At 39.1% G+C, this 18,223-nt stretch overlaps 1 protein-coding gene across 1 annotated transcript in view; it reads left to right on the top strand.

Moving 5' to 3' along the window:
* CSMD1 (CUB and Sushi multiple domains 1) overlaps window positions 1-18,223 on the top strand; it is a 1,889,718-nt gene that overhangs the window by 1,468,524 nt on the left and 402,971 nt on the right. Inside the window, exon 13 of the mRNA XM_068531988.1 lies at window positions 7,125-7,237. Coding sequence (XP_068388089.1) covers window positions 7,125-7,237 — 113 coding nt within the window. The remainder of the gene's footprint in view (window positions 1-7,124; window positions 7,238-18,223) is intronic.

Raw genomic sequence — 18,223 nt, forward strand, 5'->3', positions numbered from 1 at the left:
TGAAGAGGCTGTCTTTTCTCCACTGTATATTCTTGCCTCCTTTATCAAAGATAAGGTGACCATATGTTTGTGGGTTTGTCTCTGGGCTTTCTATCCTGTTCCATTGATCTATATTTCTGTTTTTGTGCCAGTACCATACTGTCTTGATTACTGTAGCTTTGTAATATAGTCTGAATTCAGGGAGCCTGATTCCTCCAGCTCTGTTTTTCTTTCTCAAGATGGCTTTGGCTATTGGGGGTCTTTTGTGTTTCCATACAAATTGTGAAATTTTTTTTTCTATTTCTGTGAAGAATGTCATTGGTAGTTTGATAGGGATTGCATTGAATCTGTAGATTGCTTTGGGTAGTATAGTCATTTTCACAATGTTGATTCTTCCAATCCAAGTACATGGTATATCTCTCCCAACTGTTTGTATCATCTTTAATTTCTTTCATCAATGTCTTATAGTTTTCTGCATACAGGTCTTTTGTCTCCCTAGGTAGGTTTTATTCCTAGGTATTTTATTCTTTTTGTTGCAGTGGTAAATGGGAGTGTTTCCTTAATTTCTCTTCCAGATTTTTCATCATTAGTGTATAGGAATGCAAGAGATTTCTGTGCATTAATTTTGTATCCTGCTACTTTACCAAATTCATTGATTAGCTCTAGTAGTTTTCTGGTGGCATCCTTAGGATTCTCTATGTGTAATATCATGTTATCTGCAAACAGTGACAGTTTTACTTCTTCTTTTCTAATTTGGTTTCCTTTTATTTCGTTTTCTTCTCTGATTTCTGTGGCTAAAACTTCCAAAGCTATGTTGAATAATAGTGGTGAGAGTGGGCAGCCTTGTCTTGTTCTGATCTTAGTGGAAATGGTTTCAGTTTTTCACCATTGAGAATGATGTTGGCTGTGGTTTGTCATATATGGCCTTTATTATGTTGAGGTAAGTTACCTCTGTGCCCACTTTCTGGAGGGTTTTTATCATAAATGGGTGTTGAATTATGTCAAAAGCTTTTTCTGTATCTATTGAGATGATCATATGGTTTTTCTCCTTCAATTTGTTAATATGGTTTATCACATTGATTGATTGCGTATACCCCACTTGATCATGGTGTATGAACCTTTTAACGTGCTGTTGAATTCTGTTTGCTATTATTTTGTTCGGATTTTTGCGTCTATGTTCATCAGTGATATTGGCCTGTAGTTTTTGTTTTTTGTGACATCTTTGTCTGGTTTTGGTATCAGGGTGATGGTGGCCTCATAGAATGAGTTTGGGAGTGTTCCTCCCTCTGCATAATTTTGGAAGTGTTTGAGAAGGATAGGTGTTAGCTCTTCTCTAAACTTTTGATAGAATTTGCCTATGAAGCCATCAGGTCCTGGACTTTTGTTTGTTGGAAGATTTTAAATCACAGTTTCAATTTCAGTGCTTGTGATTGATCTGTTTATATTTTCTGTTTCATCCTGGTTCAGTCATGGAAGGTTGTGCTTTTCTAAGAATTTGTGCATTTCTTCCAGGTTGTCCATTTTATTGCCATATAGTTGCTTGTAGTAATCTCTCATGATCCTTTGTATTTCTGCAGTGTAAGTTGCTACTTCTTTTTCATTTCTAATTCTATTGATTTGAGTCTTCTCCCTTTTTTTCTTTATGAGTCTGGCTAATGGTTTATCAATTTTGTTTATCTTCTCAAAGAACCAGCTTTTAATTTTATTGATCTCTGCTCTCGTTTCCTTCATTTATTTTTCATTTATTTCTGATCTGATTTTATGATTTCTTACCTTCTGCTAACCTTGGGGTTTTTTGTTCTTTCTCTAATTGCTTTAATTGTAAGTTTAGGTTGTTTATTTGAGATGTTTCTTGTTTCCTGAGGTAGGATTGTTTTGCTATAAACTTCCCTCTTAGAACTGCTTTTGCTATATCCCATAGGTTTTTGGTTGTCGTGTTTTCATTGTCATTTGCAGGTATTTTTTGATTTCCTGTTTGATTTCTTCAGTGGTCTCTTGGTTGTTTAGTAGTGTATTGTTTAGCCTCCACGTGTTTGTATTTTTTAGAGATTTTTTTCCTGTAATTGATATCTAGTCTCATAGTGCTGTGGTCGGAAAAGATACTTGATATGATTTCAGTATTCTTAAATTTACCAAAGCTTGATTTGTGACCCAAGATATGATCTATCCTGGAGAATGTTCCATGAGCACTTGAGAAGAAAGTGTATTCTGGATGGAATGTCCTATAAATAGCAACTAAGTCCATCTTGTTTAATGTCATTTAAATCTTGTGTTTCCTTATTTATTTTCATTTTGGATGATCTGTCCATTGATGAAAGTGGAGTGTTAAAGTCCCCTACTATGATTGTGTTCCTGTCGATTTCCCCTTTTGTGGCTGTTAGCATTTGCCTTATGTACTGAGGTGCTCCTATGTTGGGTGCGTAAATATTTACAATTGTTATATCTTCTTCTTTGATCAATCCCTTGATCATTATGTAGTGTCCTTCATCTCTTGTAATAGTCTTTCTTTTAAAGTCTATTTCGTCTGATATGAGAATTGCTACTCCAGCTTTCTTTTGATTTCCATTTGCATGGAATATCTTTTTCCATCCTCTCACTTTCAGTCTGTATGTGTCCCTAGGTCTGAAGTGGGTCTCTTGTAGACAGCATATATACGGGTCGTGTTTTTGTATCTATTCAGCTAGTCTGTGTCTTTTGGTTGGAGCATTTAATCCATTTACATTTAAGGTAGTTATTGATATGTATGTTCCTATTACCATTTTCTTAATTGTTTTGGGTTTGTTATTGTAGGTCTTTTCCTTCCCTTGTGTTTCCTGCCTAGAGAAGTCCCCTTAGCATTTGTTTTAAAGCTGGTTTGGTGGTGCTGAAATCCATTAGCTTTTGCTTGTCTGTAAAGGTTTTAATTTCTCTGTCAAGTCTGAATGAGATCCTTGCTGGGTAGAGTAATCTTGGTTGTAGGTTTTTCCCTTTCATCACTCTAAATATGTCCTGCCACTCCCTTCTGGCTTGCAACGTTTCTGCTGAAACATCAGCCATTAACCTTACGGGGATTCCCTTGTATGTTAATTGTTGCTTTTCCCTTGCTGCTTTTTAATATTTTTACTTTGTATTTAATTTTTGATAGTTTGATTAACATGTGTCTTGGCGTGTTTCTCCTTGGATTTATCCTGTATGGGGCTCTCTGCGCTTCCTGGACTTGATTGACTATTTCCTTTCCCATATTAGGGAAGTTTTCAACTATAATCTCTTCAAATATTTTCTCAGTCCCTTTCTTTTTCTTTTCCTCTTCTGGGACCCCTGTAATTCGAATGTTGGTGCACTTAATGTTTTCCCAGAGGTCTCTGAGACTATCCTCAATTCTTTTCATTCTTTTTTGTTTATTCTGCTCTGTGGTAGTTATTTCAACTATTTTATCTTCCAGGTCACTTATCTGTTCTTCTGCCTCAGTTATTCTGCTATTGATTCCTTTAGAGAATTTTTAATTCCATTTATTGTGTTGTTCATCATTGTTTGTTTGCTCTTTAGTTCTTCTAGGTCCTTGTTAAACATTTCTTGTAATTTATCCATTCTATTTCCAAGGTTTTGGATCATCTTTACTATCATTACTCTGAATTCTTTTTCAGGTAGACTGCCTATTTCCTCTTTATTTCTTTGGTCTGGTGGGTTTTTACCTTGCTCCTTCATCTGCTGTGTGTTTCTCTGTCTTCTCATTTTGCTTAACTTACTGTGTTTGGGGTCTCCTTTTCGCAGGCTGCAGGTTCGTATTTCCCATTGCTTTTGGTGTCTGCCCCCAGTGGGTAAGGTTGGTTCAGTGGGTTGTGTAGGCTTCCTGGTGGAGGGGACTGATGCCTGTGTTCTGGTGGATGGGGCTGGATCTTGTCTTTCTGGTGGGCTGGACTGCATCTGGTGGTGTGCTTTGGGGTGTCTGTGACCTTATTATGATTTTAGGCAGCCTCTCTGCTAATGGGTAGGGCTGTGTTCCTGTCTTGCTAGTTGTTTGGCATAGGGTGTCCAGCAGTGTAGCTTGCTGGTCATTGAGGGGAACTGGGTCTTAGCGTTGAGGTGGAGATCTCTGGGTCAGCTTTTGCTGTTTGATAATGCGTGGAGCTGTGAGGTCTCTGGTAGACCAATGTCCTGAACTTGGCTCTCCCACCTCAGAGGCTCAGGCCTGACACCCAGCCGGAGCACCAAGACCCTGTCAGCCACGCGGCTCAGAAGAAAAGGGAGAAAATAAATAAATAAATAAATAAATAAAATAAAATAATAAAATAAAATAGTTATTAAATAAAAAATAAAAAAATTATTAAAAATAAAAAAGTAATTAAAAAAAGAAAGAAAGAAAGAAGAGAGCAACCAAACCAAAAAAAGCAAATCCAGTGATAACAACCACTAAAAACTATACAAAAAAAAAAAACATGGACAAACAGAAACCTAGGACAAATGGTAAAAGTAAAGCTATACCGGCAAAATCACACAAAGAAGCATACACATACACACTTACAAAAAGAGAAAAAAAAGGAAAAAATAATATATATATATAAAAAAAAGGAAGAGAGCAACCAAATCAATAAACAAATCTACCAATTACAATAAGCTCTAAATACTAAACTAAGATAAACATAAAACCAGAAACAAATTACACGCAGAAGGCAAATCCCAAGTCTGCAGTTGCTCCCAAAGTCCACCGCCTCACTTTTGGGATGATTTGTTGTCTATTCAGGTATTCCAGAGATGCATGGTACATCAAGTTGATTGTGGAGATTTAATCCGCTGCTCCTGAGGCTTCTGGGAGAGATTTCCCTTTCTCTTCTTTGTTCGCACAGCTCCCGGGGTTCAGCTTTGGATTTGGTCCCGCCTCTGCATGTAGGTCGCCTGAGGGCGTCTGTTCTTCACTCAGAGAGGACGGGGTTAAAGGAGCAGCTGCTTCAGGGGCTCTGGCTCACTCAGGCTGGGGGGAGGGAGGGGTATGGGATGCGGGACGAGCCTGCGGCTGCAGATGCCGGTGTGATGTTGCACCAGCCTGAGGCGTGCCCTGCATTCTCCCGGGGAAGTTGTCCCTGGATCACGGGACCCTGGCAGTGGCGGGCTGTACAAGCTCCCGGGAGGGGAGGTGTGGATAGTGACTTGTGCTTGCACACAGGCTTCTTGGTGGCGGCAGCAGCAGCCTTAGTGTTTCGTGCCCGTCTCTGGTGTCTGTGCTGATAGCCGCGGCTCACGCCCATCTCTGGAGCTCCTTTAAGCAGCACTCTTAATCCCCTCTCCTCGTGCACCCGAAACAATGGTTTCTTACCTCTTCGGCAGCTCTAGGCTTTTTCCAGGACCCCCTCCTGGCTAGCTGTGGGCACTAGCCCCCTTCAGGCTGTGTTCATGCAGCCAACCCCAGTCCTCTCCCCGGGATCTGATCTCCGAAGCCTGAGCCTCAGCTCCCAGCCCCCGCCCATCCTGGCGGGTGAGCAGACAAGCCTCTCGGGCGGTGAGTGCTGGTCGGCACCGATCCTCTGTGCGGGAATCTCTCCGCTTTGCCCTGTGCACCCCTGTGGCTGCGCTCTCCTCCGTGGCTCCGAAGCTTCCCCCCCCCCCACCCACCCCCGTCTCCGCCCACGAAGGGGCTTCCTAGTACGTGGAAACTTCTCCTCCTTCACATCTCCCTCCCCAAGGGGCAGGTCCCGTCCCTATTCTTTTGTCTCTGTTTTTATTCTTTTTTCTTTTGCCCTACCCAGGTACGTGGGGAGTTTCTTGCCTTTTGGGAAGTCTGAGGTCTTCTGCCAGCGTTCAGTAGGTGTTCTGTAGGAGTTGTTCCACATATAGATGTATTTTTGATGTATTTGTGGGGAGGAAGGTGATCTCCACGTCTTACTCCTCTGCCATCTTGAAGGCCCCCCACCGACTGTTTTGTTAATACACAACGAATGCTTCACTGAAAATTCCATTCGCTGTGACCTGGACTTTAATATGCAGCTGGAAAGTTCCATACATTTGCCAAATCTGTGTCTGCTGTGCATGCAGTTTTCCTTGTCAATTATCTTATAATGTGTGGTTAACTTTGTTTTCCTGTGTGTGTGTGTGTGTGTGTGTGTGTGTGTGTGTGTGTGTGTGTGTGTGTGTATTTATATCCAAACTTTATTTAGAGTAGTTTTATATTCGGAGCAAAACTAAGAGGGAGGTACAGAGATGTACCCCCTGCCTGCACACATGCACAGCCTCCCCATTATTAATATCCCCCACCAAATGGTGCAACTTTTTACCAAGGGTGAACCTGTGTGGACACCTCATCATCACCCAAAGTTCGTGGTTTACATTAGGGTTCACTCTTGATGTTGCAGTCTATGGGTTTGGACAAATGTATAAGGACATGTATCCATCATTACAGTATCATATGAAGTATTTTCATTGCCCTAAAAATCCTCTGTGCTCCACCTGTTCATCCCTCCCACTTTCCAACCCATCAACCACTGATCTTTTTGCTGTCTCCATAGTTTCACCTTTTCTAGAATGTCCTAGGGTTGGAATCATCCTGTATGTGGCCTTTTCAGATTGGTTTCTTTCACTTAGTGCATTTACATTTCCTCCATGTCATTTCATGGCCTGATAGCTCATTTCCTTTCAGTGCTAAAGACGATTCCATCCTATGATATAATTTTTGTGGTAAAGGTACATGATAATTCCAGACTGTCTAACCCAAGCATTATGTGAATGAACCAGAACTTTTCTCAGCTTAGACATGCTTTCCTATTAATGATGTGATGTTATATCACCACACAGCAGTAAGGCACATAGGGTGACCAACCCTCCCAGTTTGTCCAGTGCTGCCCCAGTTTTAGCACTGACAGTCCTGCACCGAGAGAAGAACTTCAGTGTCAGATATTGGGAGGGTTGCTCACCCTAAGTCGATTTTTAAAATCAAAGATACAAATTCACAGTTATGATACAGAATAATTACTGTAAAAGGCCAATGATATTATGATTCAAATATGAATATGAATTACAAATGGCTATAGATTCTTTGAAGGAGGGTCTTGCTACCTATATATATCTATATCTATGGCTCGTCTGTTTAAGCAGCAGGATTCCCCCCACACCATGAAGGTAAAAGTGGAGATATTTGGTGCCTTAAACAATGGTTTTGACATTTCTTTTCTCTGCAGACTCACTGGATCCAGTGTTCCTGACCTTATTGTGAGTATGAGCAACCAGATGTGGCTACATCTACAGTCTGATGACAGCATTGCCTCGCCTGGATTTAAAGCTGTTTACCAAGGTATGGCCTGAACACACTTAGCAGCATTTAAAACCAGCTTTCCTGCAGACGGCCAGGACCATTTTCTTCTTTGTTAAATTTTTTATTTATTTAATTATTTATTTTTTGGGCTGTGTTGGGTCTTCGTTTCTGTGCGAGGGCTTCCCCTAGCTGTGGCAAGCGGGGACCACTCTTCATCGCGGTGCGCGGGCCTCACTGTCGCGGCCTCTCTTGTTGCGGAGCACAGGCTCCAGACGCGCAGGCTCAGCAGTTGTGGCTCACGGGCCTAGTTGCTCCGCGGCATGTGGGATCTTCCCAGACCAGGGCTCGAACCCGTGTCCCCTGCATTAGCAGGCATATTCTCAACCACTGCGCCACCAGGGAAGCCCCCAGGACCATTTTCTATATGTTAGATGTAAATAAAACTGACAAGTCAGAACAATGTTTAAAAATAAGGACTAATTATTTGCAACTTCCGTAATTAAAATTCTACTTATAGCTGGTTTTTGCAAGGGAGAAATGTTAACTTCTCGAAAGCTTGGCTCTCGTTACTGTGGCAAAACGAAGAGTGAGATCAAGTATAACATGTAAGCCAGGAAATGTGTTCACACTTATCGATCTTGGCATTTTAGCTCTTCCTGAGGGAAATTGTTATGCTTATAACTAAGGGAAGCATTTTGAACAAAGTATGAACTTGAGTGGCATCAACTTGATGAAGTTTATTACATATATCCTCAGGTACAAATGTGTGGGTTTCTAATGGAAGACAAGGAAATCTAGACAGAGTTGGAAAAAATCTACTAAGTACTTGTATAGGAGAAAAATAACCTTGCTTTGAGAGTTATGAGTTATGCTTGCTCTGGGGAAGAGAGTGCTCCTTCAGGGAAGGTGGCTTCGTCTCTGAGTCACGAGATGGTGAGGAGCCGCCACCCCAGTGAACCGTTTGCCGTGGTGAAGTAGCTGCTGTGCGGGTGACCAGGGCCCCGGGCTTTGTGTGCTGCCTCTTTAAACAGCCTCACCGGACTGTTCCACCTATATTGTTTCCTCTGGAGCTCCTAGGAAACACATCTTTTAACCGGAGCATATTGATTGGTATTTCTTAAAACGTTTCTTAATTATGAAAAACTTCAAAAGGCAAACAGAAGTAGAAAGAATAATATAATGAACCTGAGATAACCTACATTTACAAACTTTTTTGCAAGGCTCCCAGATAGTCTGCTGTTGACTTGAGTATTGACTGTACCTGCAGGACACAGCTGCCCCATCCATGTACTCCTCTAGATTGTCAGCCTCTACTCAGCCCTGCCTTTCCTCAAGTATCCTACATCTTTTGGGGAATCAGTGATACTTCCTTCTATTAGTCGTTCCCAAAAGGTTCCAGGCTCACAGGCAAACCTTTATTCAGTGACTACATCTTAAAAAAAATTAACTTCTCTCTTCCTATTCCCACCAAAAAAAGAGAAAACCCTGTCCCACTGCCACCCTCACAAAAACAAAATCAACAAACTGCTTACTACTTCCAGGTTCTCAGACGTTTAGTTCACATAACCCCTTCTTGTGCACTTTGGTTTCGAAGGTGACAGGGCAGCAGCCAGGCTAGCCTCACCTGTCTTTCGGGGCACACCATGATCCATGGGTCAGTGTCTCTTGATCGCTAGAAATGGTAAAGAACTGAGAATGAAACAAGGTAGAAGGGGAATCTGAGACTGGAATATGAAGAATAAAAATGATCTTCGTGATCTTCCAACCTCAGGGCACCTAGAATAGCTGTCAGGAGGCACATCTGTTTTAACTGGCAAAAACACACACACACAAGAACACACAGACCATTTAACTTTAGATCTGTGCTTTCATGTTCTCTATGTCAGTAATTAAATAGTTTTGACTCAAGAAACACTTAAGAAGGCTTGTGAGCATGCTAAATTCTTCCTTTGGGGTTATGCAAAAGCAAAATGGTGATGGGTCACTGCTTAGACCCTTCGTATATTTTTTTTGTTTGTTTTTTGTTTTTCGTTTTTTAAACAAATTATTTATTTATTTATTTATTTTTGGCTGTGTTGGGTCTTCGTTTCTGTGCGAGGGCTTTCTCTAGTTGTCGCAAGTGGGGGCCACTCTTCATCATGGTGCGCGGGCCTCTCACTGTCGAGGCCTCTCTTGTTGCGGAGCACAGGCTCCAGATGCGCAGGCTCAGTAGTTGTGGCTCACGGGCCCAGTTGCTCCGTGGCATGTGGGATCTTCCCAGACCAGGGCTCGAACCCGTGTCCCCTGCATTGGCAGGCGGATTCTCAACCACTGCGCCACCAGGGAAGCCCCGTATATTTGACTAAAAGAAATAAATTGTTCTCCTGTGCCCAAGATGAAATGTGTCCCCAGATATGATACAATGAACTTACTAACAATGTTTTATAAATTATTATATAAAACTACTTATTTATGAAACTTAAAATATATATTTAAGCTGCCATTTTACATATACTGCCATACTTTGAATAAACCACAACTAATTTGAAGTGATTTTCAGTAAGATTGAAAAGAACATATTCTCATCTTGAATTCAAGTTATAGTCATGAGAAGTCTTTTCAGAATCATTTTATACTATCTTACAAATACCTTCGCACTGATAGTTGATCAAAATTACCAGGACAATTTTAAACAGACAGTTTTTTTTTTCACACACACACACACTGTATTTTATTTTTACAAGAGATAAACAAACTGACACAAAGCATTTTAAATGGATGACCACAACAAAAGCAACAATGATTGCAATTACCAAACACGAAACACACTAATACTATGTCAGAATATTGATATTCAGTCCAGTAATGCTCCACTGTAACAGGTCCTTTACTTTGCAGTGAAAATTGATTTGTATATTTTTTGCCTCTGAGTCCTTGTGGGTTTTTTTTTTTTTAATTCAAACAGAAAGTCACAAAAATTATAATCATCCTCATCAGTTCACTCAGTCCCATGTAATTAATTTTTCTTCATCTTGATCTTTTGTTAGTACTTTTATGAATTCATCAGTTTTCCATTAGAGTTCTGAAAATGCTTATTCATTCAGTTCAGCAGTATAGTCAGTTACCAGAAACCAGTGCTTGTCAGAGTCTTTTCCGTGAACTCCTTGAACATGAAACAAGGAACATTTTTGCAAAAGCATCAGAGTACACACAGAACTGTCTGTAAATTACAAAAGACTTAAAAATGACCACAGTTAAAGATTTGATGAAAGTTCATAATAATGCAATTGACAAGGAAATGTAGTTATTTCTGAGATATACATTTTAAAGTAATAACTAGAATTACGACTTATAACATTATACCAGAACATACGATTTTTAGAAATTTCATGTAATGTCTGAAACATTTATATTAACATATTTCCATACAAATAACCCAAAGAAAGTTTAGTATTAGTTGTTTTTCTGCAGATTCTTATTTAGTCATCAATTTTATACACATCAGTGTATACATGTCAATCCCAATTGCCCAATTCAGCGCACCACCATCCCCACCACTCTGCAATTTTCCCCCCTTGGTGTCCATACGTTTGTTCTCTACATCTGTCTCAACTTCTGCCCTGCAAACCGGTTCATCTGTACCATTTTTCTAGGTTCCACATACATGCGTTAATATACGATATTTGTTTTTCTCTTTCTGACTTACTTCACTCTGTATGACAGTCTCTAGATCCATCCACGTCTCAACAAATGACCCAATTTCGTTCCTTTTTATGGCTGAGTAATATTCCATTGTATATATGTACCACATCTTCTTTATCCATTCCTCTGTCGATGGGCATTTAGGTTGCTTCCATGACCTGGCTATTGTAAATAATGCTGCAATGAACGTTGGGGTGCCTGTGTCTCTTTGAATTATTGTTTTCTCTGGGTATATGCCCAGTAGTGGGATTGCTGGATCATATGGTAATTCTATTTTTAGTTTTTTAAGGAACCTCCATACTGTTCTCCATAGTGGCTGTATCAATTTACAATCCCACCAACAGTGCAAGAGGGTTCCCTTTTCTCCACACCCTCTCCAGCATTTGTTGTTTGTAGATTTTCTGATGATGCCCATTCTAACTGGTGTGAGGTGATACCTCATTGAAGTTTTGATTTGCATTTCTCTAATAATTAGTGACACTGAGCAGCTTTTCATGTGCTTCTTGGCCATCTGTATGTCTTCTTTGGAGAAATGTCTATTTAGGTCTTCTGCCCATTTTTTGATTGGGTTATTTGTTTTTTTACTATTGAGCTGCATGAGCTGTTTATATATTTTGGAGATTAATCCTTTGTCCATTGATTCATTTGCAAATATTTTCTCCCATTCTGAGGGTTGTCTTTTCATCTTGTTTATGGTTTCCTTTGCTGTGCAAAAGCTTTGAAGTTTCATTAGGTCCCACTTGTTTATTTTTGTTTTTATTTCCATTACTCTAGGAGGTGGATCAAAAAAGATCTTGCTCTGATATGTGTCAAAGAGTGTTCTTCCTATGTTTTCCTCTAAGAGTTTTATAGTGTCCGGTCTTACATTTAGGTCTCGAATCCATTTTGAGTTTATTTTTGTGTATGGTGTTAGGGAGTGTTCTAATTTCATTCTTTTACATGTAGCTGTCCAGTTTTCCCAGCACCACTTATTGAAGAGACTGTCTTTTCTCCATTGTATATCTTTGCCTCCTTTGTCATAGATTAGTTGACCATAGGTGCATAGGTTTATCTCTGGGCTTTCTATCATGTTCCATTGATCTATGTTTCTGTTTTTGTGCCAGTACCATATTGTCTTGATTACTGTAGCTTTGTAGTATAGTCTGAAGTCAGGGAGTCTGATTCCTCCAGCTCCATTTTTTTCCCTCAAGACTGCTTTGGCTCTTCGGGGTCTTTTGTGTCTCCATACAAATTTAAGATGATTTGTTCTAGTTCCATAAAAAATGCCATTGGTAACTTCATAGGGATTGCATTGAATCTGTAGATTGCTTTGGGTAGTATAGTCATTTTCACAATATTGATTCTTCCAATCCAAGAACATGGTATATCTCTCCATCTGTTGGTATCATCTTTAATTTCTTTCATCAATGTCTTATAGTTTTCTGCATAAAGGTCTTTTGTCTCCCTAGGTAGATTTATTCCTAGGTATTTTATTCTTTTTGTTGCAATGGTAAATGGGAGTGTTTCCATAATTTCTCTTTCAAATTTTTCATCATTAGTGTATAAGGATGCAAGAGATTTCTGTGCATTAACTTTGTATCCTGCAACTTTACCAGATTCATTGATTAGCTCTAGTAGTTTTCTGGTGGCATTTTTAGGATTCTCTATGTATAGTATCATGTCATCTGCAAACAGTGACAATTTTACTTCTTCTTTTCCAATTTGTATTCCTTTTATTTCTTTTTCTTCTCTGATTGCCGTGGCTAGGACTTCCAAAACTATGTTGAATAATACTGGTGAGAGTGGACGTCCTTGTCTCGTTCCTGATCTTAGAGGAAATGCTTTCAGTTTTTCACCATTGAGAATGATGTTTGCTGTGGGTTTGTCGTATATGGCCTTTATTATGTTGAGGTAGGTTCCCTCTATGCCCACTTTCTGGAGAGTTTTCATCATAAATGGGTGCCAAATTTTGTCAAAAGCTTTTTCTGCATCGATTGAGATGATCATATGGTTTTTATTCTTCAGTTTGTTAATATGGTGTATCACATTGATTGATTTGCATATATTGAAGAATCCTTGCATTCCTGGAATAAACCCCACTTGGTCTTGGTGTATGATCCTTTTAATGTGTTGTTGGATTCTGTTTGCTAGTATTTTGTTGAGGATTTTTGCATCTATATTCATCATTGGTATTGGTCTGTAATTTTCTTTTTTTGTAGTATCTTTGTCTGGTTTTGGATCAGGGTGATGGTGGCCTCATAGAATGAGTTTGGGAGTGTTCCTTCCTCTGCAATTTTTTGGAAGAGTTTGAGAAGAATGGGTGTTAGCTGTTCTCTAAATGTTTGATAGAATTCACCCGTGAAGCCATCTGGTCCTGGACTTTTGTTTGTTGGAAGATTTTTAATCACAGTTTCAATTTCATTACTTGTGATTGGTCTGTTCATATTTTCTATTTCTTCCTGGTTCAGTCTTGGAAGGTTATACCTTTCTAAGAATTTGTCCATTTCTTCCAGGTTGTCCATTTTATTGGCATAGAGTTGCTTGTAGTAGTCTCTTAGGATGCTTTGTATTTCTGCGGTGTCTGTTGTAACTTCTCCTTTTTCATTTCTAATTTTACTGATTTGAGTCCTCTCCCTCCTTTTCTTGATGAGTCTGGCTAATGATTTATCAAATTTGTTTATCTTCTCAAAGAACCACTTTTAGTTTTATTGATTTTTGCTATTGTTTTCTTTGTTTCCATTTCATTTATTTCTGCTCTGATCTTTATGATTTCTTTCCTTCTGCTAACTTTGGGTTTTGTTTGTTCTGCTTTCTCTAGTTTCTTTAGGTGTAAGGTTAGATTGTTTACTTGAGATTTTTCTTGTTTCTTGAGGTAGGCTTGTATAGCTATAAACTTCCCTCTTAGAACTGCTTTTGCTGCATCCCATAGGTTTTGGATCGTCGTGTTTTTTGATTTCCTCTTTGATTTCTTCAGTGATCTCTTGGTTGTTTAGTAACGTATTGTTTAGCCTCCATGTGTTTGTGTTTTTTACGGTTTTTCCCCTGTAATTAATTTCTAATCTCATAGCGTTGTGGTCAGAAAAGATGCTTGATACGATTTCAGTTTTCTTAAATTTCCTGAGGCTTGATTTGTGACCCAAGATGTGATCTATCCTGGAGAATGTTCCGTGCGCACTTGAGAAGAAAGTGTAATCTGCCATTTTGGATGGAATGTCCCATGAATATCAGTTAAATCTATCTGGTCTGTTGTGTCATTTAAAGCTTCTGTTTCCTTATTTATTTTCATTTTGGATGATCTGTCCATTGGTGTAAGTGAGGCGTTAAAGTCCCCCACTATTATTGTGTTACTGTCGATTTCCTCTTTTATAGCTGTTAGCAGTTGCCTTATGTATTGAGGTGCTCCTATGTTGGGTGCATATGAATTTATAATTGTTATATCTTCTTCTTGGATTGATCCCTGGATCATTATGTAGTGTCCTTCCTTGTGTCTTGTAACATTCTTTATTTTAAAGTCTATTTTATCTGATATGAGTATAGCTACTCCAGCTTTCTTTTGATTTCCATTTGCATGGAATATCTTTTTCCATCCCCTTACTTTCAGTCTGTATGTGTCCCTAGGTCTGAAGTGGGTCTCTTGTAGACAGCATATATATGGGTCTTGTTTTTGTATCCATTCAGCAAGCCTGTGTCTTTTGGTTGGAGCATTTAATCTATTCACGTTTAAGGTAATTATCGATATGTGTGTTCCTATGACCATTTTCTTAATTGTTTTGGGTTTGTTTTTGTAGATCCTTTTCTTCTCTTGTGTTTCCCACTTAGAGAAGTTCCTTTAGCATTTGTGGTAGAGCTGGTTTGGTGGTGCTGAATTCTCTTAGCTTTTGCTTGTCTATAAAGCTTTTGATTTCTCCATCGAATCTGAATAAGATCCTTTCCGGGTAGAGTAATCTTGGTTGTAGGTTCTTCCCTTTCATCACTTTAAGTGTATCATGCCACTCCCTTCTGGCTTGTAGAGTTTCTGCTGAGAAATCAGCTGTTAACCTTATGGGAGTTCCCTTGTATGTTATTTGTTGTTTTTCCCTTGCTGCTTTCAATAATTTTTCTTTGTCTTTAATTTTTGCCAGTTTGGTTACTATGTGTCTCAGCATGCTTCTCCTTGGGGTTATCCTGTATGGGACTCTCTGCACTTCCTGGACTTGGGTGGCTATTTCCTTTCCCATGTTAGGGAAGTTTTCGACTATAATCTCTTCAAATATTTTCTCAGGTCCTTTCTCTCTCTCTTCTCCTTCTGGGACCCCTATAATGCGAATATTGTTGCATTTAATGTTGTCCCAGAGGTCTCTTAGGCTGTCTTCATTTCTTTTCATTCTTTTTTCTTTATTCTGTTCTGCAGCAGTGAATTCCACCATTCTGTCTTCCAGGTCACTTATCCGTTCTTCTGCCTCGGTTATTCTGCTATTGATTCCTTCTGGTGCATTTCTCATTTCACTTATTGTATTGTTCATCTCTGTTTGTTTGTTCTTTAATTCTTCTAGATCTTTGTTAAGCATTTCTTTCATCTTCTCGATCTTTGCCTCCATTCTTTTTCTGAGGTCCTGGATCATCTTCACTATCGTTATTCTGAATTCTTTTTCTGGAAGATTGCCTATCTCCATTTCATTTAGTTTTTTTTCTGGGGTTTTATCTTGTTCCTTCATCTGGTACATAGCCCTCTGCCTTTTCATCTTGTCTATCTTACTGTGAATGTGGTTTTTGTTCCACAGGCTGCAGGATTGTCGTTCTTCTTGCTTCTGCTGTCTGCCCTCTGGTGGATGAGGCTTGTGTAAGTTTCCTGATGGGAGGGACTGGTAAACAGACAATTTTTAAACAGACAATTTTTACTGACACACACAAGATCTATTATTTGAAAGAAACTGCTCATTATAAACTATAATCTAAGAAAATATACAATAAGCATTCAGAATAAAACAATATATGTTCCACATAAATTTTTTTTAAATTAATTAATTTTTATTTTTGGCTGCGTTGGGTCTTCGTTGCTGTGCGCAAGCTTTCTCTAGTTGTGGTGAGCGAGGGCTACTCTTTGTTGCGGTGCATGGGCCTCTCATTGCGGTGGCTTCTCTTGTTGCGGAGCACGGACCCTAGGCATGCAGGCTTCATTAGTTGTGGCACGCGGGCTCAGTAGTTGTGGCTCGCGGACTCTAGAGTGCAGGCTCAGTAGTTGTGGCGCATGGGCTTCATTGCTCTGTGGCATGTGGGATCTTCCCGGACCAGGGATCGAACCTATGTCCCCTGCATTGGCAGGCGGATTCTTAACCACTGTGCCACTAGGGAAGTCCCCACATAACTACTTAAATTTTCAAAACTTTAGATACTTCCCTTAAGTTTCAAAATTCTAAGGAAGTAACAGATTTAAAAGAACAGTAATACAATAAAATTGGTGGTTATTTTATTTGGATTATTTTACTGTAGGGGAACTGTTACAAAGAAAGAAATAATTTGTAAGTTATTGTCAGGAAAAATTGGGAAAGTGACATGGGAGGAGATGCAGTTGATTATTACCGTGTGGGTATTGAAGATTTTTGCATCTATTAGCAATTTTGTTTCAGTGTTGCTAATGGTCTATATATGCATTTTCTTTGAATTCTCCTTCAAAACAGTTTGTTAAATATCTTACTGGTTTCTTCATTAATTACAGAGTTCATTGAAATCTTTGACATGACAGATGTGCGCGTACATAAGTGAAAATGAAAGAAATATTAATCTGGAGAGCTGGGATTTTATTTTCTTCAATTTTACTTTGTAAATTTGAGTAGAGAAACAGTATGCTCTTGTCTTCCAAGTGTCCACTGTAGGGTAGTCAGGAGCCGAAAAAAAAGCAGCTAGTGGTTACTGCACACCAAGCCAATGAGGCAGGTAATTAAAAGCATCTCCGAATTTCAAAACAATAAAGACGGTAGGTGATGGTGTCCCGAGTCCAACAGTGAAGGCAGCATAACAGGGCTACACCCTTGCCTTGTGGGATGAAGGATAATAGTCACAGCGTTGAAAAGTCCTGTGGTGGTGAGGGGGCTCCACAGGAGTGTCCTTATATACAAAGTGTGAAAGACTCCTCCTTGCTGGAGACATGGGCTGCGATGGGGACTTCATGACGCTTTTTTAATAAGAAATGCTACAAGAAAAAATGGAATTTACATCCCATGCGAAGGTTAGGACTTGAATGCACAGATAATTGCTGAATACATCTGACATTTGGGTTTTTAGAGTTGACCTTTAATTGAACGTCTACATGACTGTGCCTTATTTAAGAAAGCACAGCAGAGATATAATCCTTTCCACATGACCTGCATTTGCTACTGCTTTTGGTAGAATCTAAATGCATCCGTGAAATACCAGACACTTCCCAACAGGGCAAATGGCAGTAAATTAAGTCATGCAGTTTGAAGACACATATCAGAAAGACTAGGATGCAGACTCGAGAGAGGAGCATCTTCCCCAAATTGAGGATCCTTAGCTACTAAGGGATGTCAGTCTTCTCAGTTACAATACAGATATTCTTCCAGATGTCCTGTTTCAGTTTGAATGACCATACAGCATTCATTATAATCACATTTACTTCTAATTAGTAGTCTGTTAACAGTCTCGGTAGCCTAGTAGTGGCTACAACCTAAGATGTCATGGAAATGTGGATGGCTGTCAATCCTTGAGAAACTGCCAGTTCAAAGCCATTTATCATTTTTGACAGAACAATATTCTGTAGTTAAGAGATAATTAAAACAGAGGACTAATATAAGACTTGAGAACTTTAAAAATTGAGAGAATATAATGTATCAAAAGAAGACATCCTATGGACCTAGAGATTATCACACTAAGTGAAGTAAGCCAGAGAAAGACAAATATCATATGATATCACTTATATGTGGAATCTAAAAGAAAAAGATATAAATGAACTTATTTACAAAACAGAAGTAGAGTCACAGATGTGGAAAACAAACTTATGGTTGCCAAAAGGGAAAGGGGGAGGGAGAGAGAAATTAGGAGATTGGGATTAACATATACACACTACTATGTACAAAATAGATAAACAACAAAGACCTACTGCATAGCACATGGAACTATACTCAATATTTTATATATTATATACATACATATAACTGAATCACTGTGCTGTACACCTGAAACTAACATGACATTGTAAATCAACTAGACGTCAATAAAGAAATAAAGTAAAATAAATAAATTAATTAAAAAAAAGAAGGCATTCTCGAAACTGGTATTTCCAGAGTGCTATATTAAGCTATCAGTTGGAGATAAAATAAAAACCATTTGTAAAGGTGAGCAGCAAATACATAAATAATTACACTATTT

This window comes from Eschrichtius robustus, chromosome 21 (genome assembly GCF_028021215.1).
Source record: "Eschrichtius robustus isolate mEscRob2 chromosome 21, mEscRob2.pri, whole genome shotgun sequence".
In the NCBI taxonomy this organism is placed as follows: Eukaryota; Metazoa; Chordata; class Mammalia; order Artiodactyla; family Eschrichtiidae; genus Eschrichtius; species Eschrichtius robustus.